Source organism: Corvus brachyrhynchos, unplaced genomic scaffold, assembly GCF_000691975.1.
Source record: "Corvus brachyrhynchos isolate BGI_N302 unplaced genomic scaffold, ASM69197v1 scaffold12, whole genome shotgun sequence".
NCBI classification, from domain to species: Eukaryota; Metazoa; Chordata; class Aves; order Passeriformes; family Corvidae; genus Corvus; species Corvus brachyrhynchos.
The window spans coordinates 2,316,449-2,323,024 of record NW_008237885.1 but is presented as its reverse complement, the minus strand read 5'-3'; the positions used below and the strand labels follow the sequence as shown (position 1 = coordinate 2,323,024).

The 6,576-nt window shown below is 39.6% G+C and overlaps 1 protein-coding gene across 1 annotated transcript in view; it reads left to right on the top strand.

The window, feature by feature from the left end:
* Window positions 1-6,576, top strand: part of GPC6 (glypican 6) — a 527,821-nt gene that overhangs the window by 506,624 nt on the left and 14,621 nt on the right. Inside the window, exon 7 of the mRNA XM_017732639.1 lies at window positions 6,049-6,185. Within this exon, the coding sequence (XP_017588128.1) occupies window positions 6,049-6,185 (137 nt within the window). The remainder of the gene's footprint in view (window positions 1-6,048; window positions 6,186-6,576) is intronic.

Here is a 6,576-nt window from a genome sequence, read left to right as displayed (position 1 = left end):
TGGGGCACACGCTTCACTTTTTAAAAGGCTGAGAATAATCCACCTTCAAGTGTGTGGTGGTTTGGCAACTGCTTGGCATTTAAGTTTATTTTGTGAGAAAATACGAAAATGTATAATGTATGAAAAAAAAATTCCACAGAGAGCAAATAAAGTTCTGCCTCACTTGTTTTATAAGCGAAGCAAGTCACCCTCACTGAGGTGCCTAGTGTGCATGAAAATTTTGGGCACCTAATGAGCCATTCTAAACAAAAATGTGTGCCTCAGCGCCCTACATCAAATCAGTGGAGAAATGAAGGTGCCTTTAAAAAAACCTCTGAGAGAGATCCTCTAGCTGTGTGAGATAGAGCGAGCCCGATTCAGTTGCTTATAGATAAATGCCTAGTGCCTCTGAGATATCTATATGAAGATGGCAGATGTAACAAAGGACATACAGGAGACACATCTTTCTTGAGGGACAGCCCCTAAAACTTCAGGGCCCAAATTAGCTGCTTTTCATTAAGCCCCTTTTACAAGGAAAACTGTATGTCAGTTAAAATACCCAGCCGTGCTATACTAAGCTGCTTGTGACATATGATTCTTGCCCTGACTGTGACACACACGTAGCAGACACATAAACATAACAAGTTAGTTAGGAACAGTATATAATATGTGCTTGCTAACCTAGTCCTTTTAAATAAATTGTTGGCTGTTAGTCCTAGAATGCTTTCAGATTAAATCCCTAATGGACATAAATCGATGGATGAAAGCCTGGCGCAGCTTTCTGCTAGTAGGGCAGAACACAAATCAGATGGTGGTGAACTGTTTGTTCTTCCTACCTGGCCATGCCCATGATGAAGGGCATGTCTCTCACAATTCCACATGCAGCTCAGTTGCTCAAGCACCATATCCATAAATCCATTATCCAGCTGCCCACCATTATACAAGGTCTATATTATTTTTAATAAAGACTGCAAGGGTGTTGAGTGCATGGCTGCGTGTCTTAGACGCTTCTAGGGGAAAGCAAGCAGCAGGGAAACAAAAAACATGTCTGGCTTTTCACTGGGAAATAATGTAGCATGAAGAAGCAGCATTAGTTAAATGTTGCTTGTGAATTAAAGGGCAAAGGAGTATGTGACTAAAGAAACTACACAGACACAAACATGGCCTGTGATGGCTGCTTTCATGTCTATTCTCCAAGACAAAATGCCAGACCTCTTTCTCCTCACTGTCTCTAGCTGTTCTCTCAGTGTAATACACTGATAGGATAGGATACACTTTACACACACAGCCTGAAGTCCCTGAAATTACAGCACCCCATCACAAGCAGCCACTTGAAACATCTTCCATCTGTGCATCTATGCTGCCACATACTAACCCACAGTACTATATCTGGGGTGACACCCTGGTACTGCAGAGAAGCAACTTCCAGTGAACCAGAAACATTTGTACATTTTTCCAGGTCATAAAGGCTTAATTCTCAATGGACTTTACAGCAAGATGTCTTTGAGCATCCACAAGGAGAAGGTGTTGACAGAAAGGCAAACTGAATAGTCTGCTTGAACTTCACAAGGAAAATCTTCCCAAATTGCAGAATAAACAAGAAAAAAAATGCAATTCAAAAACATCAGGAAGAAGAAAGGGAGGTTAATGGGAACCATTTCTTCTTAACATAAAGATTCCATATTATTTGATTTCATTTATTGCCTTTAACCTACATCAGGTTGGCATGCATTTCACCATCTTTGAACATGATTTTAGCATCTTCTGATAGTCCTTTACCTTTGATAGTAGGAATTATAAGGGTGGGGATGATAAATCTGGAAGGAGTATGCGATGGTCTTGACAGAGAAGAACTTGGCAGAGCAGGACAAAAAGAAAAAAAATGGAATTTACATTTTAAAAATTATTTTAGCACACCCACATTTAAAACTTGCTTTTTGCCCCCAATTGCTTCTGAGCACACTTTATCACTCTGCCAAAGAAGCATTCTTCCATCAGAAATTAAACCAAAGTGATTCTGTTGGCAATTGTCTGCCTGCTCCACAAGCAAGGCTCCTTCTGCAGTCTTTCATGCCTTGTAAAACTGGCATTCTGCACACTTTTATTTTTACATGGTGTATTCAACACTTACTCTGAGTTCTCAGTTTATCCAAATGTCCTGAAATAAAGCAAGGAATGCTAAGGTCTAATTCCTACTAAAGTGACAGGCTTGCTTTTAACCTGCTTCATGACTTTGGAGTGAAAGGTGAATAAAGAAGACAGAAACGTGGGTCAGTTTTATTTACTTTATGTCTGAGCCCATGCTGGTAGGCCTGGAACTGAGCTCATGGGTGCCATTCCAAGTTCTGCTGGGGAATTGCATGACATTTGTGACTGACTTGGTCACATAAGAAGTCAGTGGCAGAAATAAGAAATAAACTGTATTTCTCAATGTAGGATGTGTAGCTATACCATTCCTGTAACTCTGGATAGGAGTTTCTCTTTGCAAATGATGCAAATATTTAACTTTTCTTACTTACACAGTAATGCCTTTCTTCTGTTAGCAATTATAGATCAAGGCAAGGCTATTTTAATATCCATTTTGATATATCCCCCAATAAATTAAAAATTTAACTCTTTGCATGGTTCTTGCTATGTCTTTTTTCCTATGAGAAAGTTTTGTGATTCAGAACAAGTTTCACACCTTCAAAGTAGCTGTAAAAAGGATATTTCAATATAATATCAGGGCTATGTCAGGAAGATAACTAGGGAAAATCAGGCTAGCTACAGCCAAAGATATCCAGCTGTCATAATCCCTATAAATCTCTGCTAGAGCAAGTGGAAAAGAAATATGTAAAATATCAAAACTGCATATGTCTCATATTTAAATGTTTCCACAGAAGCCTAACCAAGCTTGAAAGTTAATCTTTAATTCAAAGAATAGGAAATACCAAGGAATCATTTACAAGGCCACAGGTCACTGGGGAATACAGTAGTCTGACATCATAAATCACAAGCAAGCAATGTTAACTGAGTCCTTAGTGGGTTTTATCTCATTTTCAAGGGTCTGTACACCTGTTATATATTTTTTAAATGCGGGTGGCGATCAAAACAATGTACAGAGGAACATGTGTAACCACGGGGACTAATAAGAGAATTTCTGTGGTCATGCTTGACAAGATCCCAGAATTGAAGCCTCTGAAACCCACAGGCAAAAGTTTAACATGTCATGGCAGGCATTACACCTCCTAATTCTATTCTGCATTTGAAGTTACATTAAAAGTACTCCAAAGTCATTGCCAACCCAAACACTGATCTCGCAGAAGTGGCCATCAGGCCACGAGGTGAATCAATCAGTGTTCAGAATTCCTTTAGCAAAGCCATCAGACACCACACTGCACTTCCAGAAGGTTTCAGGATGAGGTTCAAGGAACCAGTTAAAATGATGTGCAAACTCCACTCCTAAAAAGTAAGGATTAACAGAGGTCTGGTCAGACAGCAGGAAAGGGCAAGACTTCAGAGACTGAGTCCACACAAGTTGTGTAAAGTTCCAAAGTGAAATAATGCATCAGGGAGGTGGGAGGTGGGAGATAGCTGTGAAGGGAAATATCTGAAGGAGGTAAAAAAATGTTAAAAGGCACCTGAATCAAAGGCATCTAGAGAGGCTGTAAATGGTAACCTTTCCCTAAGTTGTAGTCATTTTTGCTGTTGCTGCCTTTTGTGAGTCATGCAAGTGTCTTCTTCCCCCCAGGCTCTAAACTGGGAATAACACCTCAGAAGGATGCCGCTGAGATTTAATTACTTGTCATTTACCAACAATCCTGAGTAAAGTAAGACCATCTTACTTTATCAGGTGTACTCCCTTACCCCAATTTTTTAAAAATCTGTTAGGAAATTTAATGATTTGTTATCTTATATAGAGTATGCATACCCCATTTAATATCTTCAGGAGTGACTGGGGAATGGGAGTCCTCATTTTGATTTTCGGGGAGTATCTGGAGAGCATGTGCAATGTGTGAGCTGTGAGAACCTCTCTCCATTCTTTTGCTGGCTTCTGTGAAAATGAAAGGCTTCTATGCCAAATTACAGCCCTTAGAATGGTCAGGGGGAAAATCACTTTCCAACAGGTGTTGAATCACTTGTGGTTCAAAACAGAAGTCCCCAAGTCCTAGAGCACCAGCTCTAATTTGAATATGGGCAAAATCTGAATGTGACTCTAAACATCTGAGTTTTGAATAGCTGTACATAACTTCCAGCAAGCAATGAAATTACTGCTCTGAAAGCTAATTACTCACCACCAATATCAATCAGATTGCTTGTGTAAGTAGTTATGCAGGCACAAGCAATAATAAGAAAATCTATCCCTTTGACTTTCCCCTATAAATTTTTGATTATATGACTGGATCCTTCACCCTATGAACTCTCTTCCTTAAACTTTCTATAGGATTTCTCTATCCTCACTGTGTCCTAGCAGGAATTTACACACCATGAACTGCCATGAACCATGGCAGTTTAACTGAGTTGCTTGTGCTGGTTAGCTGTCCCAGTAGAGACCTAGGGGTTTTTACCCTCAGCATGAGCAGAAGGGGAAGAGGAGGGACTGCTGTCTCCCCAAAAACCCTGGTCCCATGCACCAAAGACATCAGAAAGGGCAGGCATCCTGAGACCATCTCCACTTCTGTCAAAGCCTTGTTCACAGCCTGTAAACTGGAATTTATTTTTTGGCTTGACAGGGCTCCCCTATTGAGACTTTAAAGGCTTGCAAATGCCACTAGTATCTCATGTGAAAACAAAGCAACTAGAGCTTGGCAAAGCATGTGGAGGAGATTTATAAGGTGTCTATCACGGCGAGAAACACTGTCAACAACTCATACAGAAAAATACTGTCCTACTTATTTCTTGTGGATGAAAATTCAAACAGTGCTTCTGAAATAACATCCTCAGCTGTTTCTATCTCCTGGCTTATAAAGTGACATTCCACAGGGTTTAAGCATGGCAAAGCAGCATGGGCCATTTGCGAGGACAGCTATCATGTCCTGAGAAAAAAAGATAAAAGAGATAAATAGCCAAGTACAATATTGTACCTCAACAACCTAAAAGACAATCTCAAAACTGAATGGAAGAATGGAGAGCTTTTATTTCTTGGTTTTTTAAAGAACAAAGCTTAGCGATTTCCTTTAAAAGCTATTCAACAAGCTCCCCTAAATCCTATTACAACTTAATGTGAAATGCATCTGTTTCCATAAGAACAACAGTGGCAGCATTCATCCTTTGTAGTCTGTCCTTTGTTGTTTCTTCTATCTATTCTTGTAGATTTTCCCACTCCAGTATACCATACACAAAACAAGAACTGATAAAATTTTAGTCAGAGCATTTATTTATTAAGTCGATGCTGGAAATTCAGTTTGTTCCTGCTTGCTGCCTGAATCATGCCAAATTAAATTATTTGTTCAAGGAATTTATAAGGTAAAGAAACTGTTTCGATACTGTCCCAACATTTCTTGCATGCGGATTCTGTATTCAGCTACATATATTTATCTACACATAATAGCAAAGATGAATATAGTCTCTGCATGACTTCTCACTATAACTGAGATCCAAATGTACTGTAATGTATTCAGCCGGTGTATCTTAAATCAGTTCAACATCAGCTCAGCACTGAACCATTTTTTAGAACCTGCACATGTAGCTGTCTATATAATATTTTTCTAAGACATGACCAAGCTGGTGGGTTTATCTGATGTACACTGTTTAACTGAATTCATATTCAGCAGACTGTGAGGCATATTAATTCTTAAAAAGGTGTATATTTAGAAAACCTTAGACAAATGGAGACCAGGAAGAGCAAGATGCAACATGCTTTTATTAATGTCTTGCCTGTGGAAAAAGGTGACTTTGATTGTTTGTATGTTCTGAACTCAAATGCTGAGTGTCTTGTTTTTAAACACAGGAAATTAAGTTTTAGCACATTTAGCTTTTTTAACCTTCACCATCATCACCATTACAAATTTAAACAATGTATTGTTTAACATTATAATTAGTGTGGCTTATGTTTTTAATCTGTTTTCCCTCTCATTGTCTCTTAATCAGGTAACAGACATTAAGGAAAAGCTAAAGATCTCTAAAAAGTTCTGGTCAACATTGCCCTACACAATCTGCAAGGATGAGCGAGTGACAGCCGGTCCGTCAGTCGAGGAGGACTGCTGGAATGGCCACACCAAGGCGAGGTGAGGTGGACCCCTCTCCACCCCACCCGGTCCAAATCCCCATCTGGCCTGAAGCGATCGTGAAGCTGAGGGTATTTCACAAAACTGTTTATGAGGGTGAAACAGAAATGGGGAGAACAAGTCATTGTCCGCATGCAGCTTGTAGCCAAGATTACTTATTGTCAAAGTGCCATTAAAGCCAGAGTGTGAGTCAGGGTAAATGTGCACAGCGTGTCAGCATGTGAAGGCAGAAAATGTGCATTGGTTCGGCTCCAGAAGGATAATTTATACTGAGATTTCAAAGAGCTCTTTAGGTCCATTTAGCATCCCTGTGTTGGGAATGACAGCTTGTGAAGCAATTGCACTCTTGGGATATCGTACAGGGATGAAACAGAAATTGGAATTTCAACTC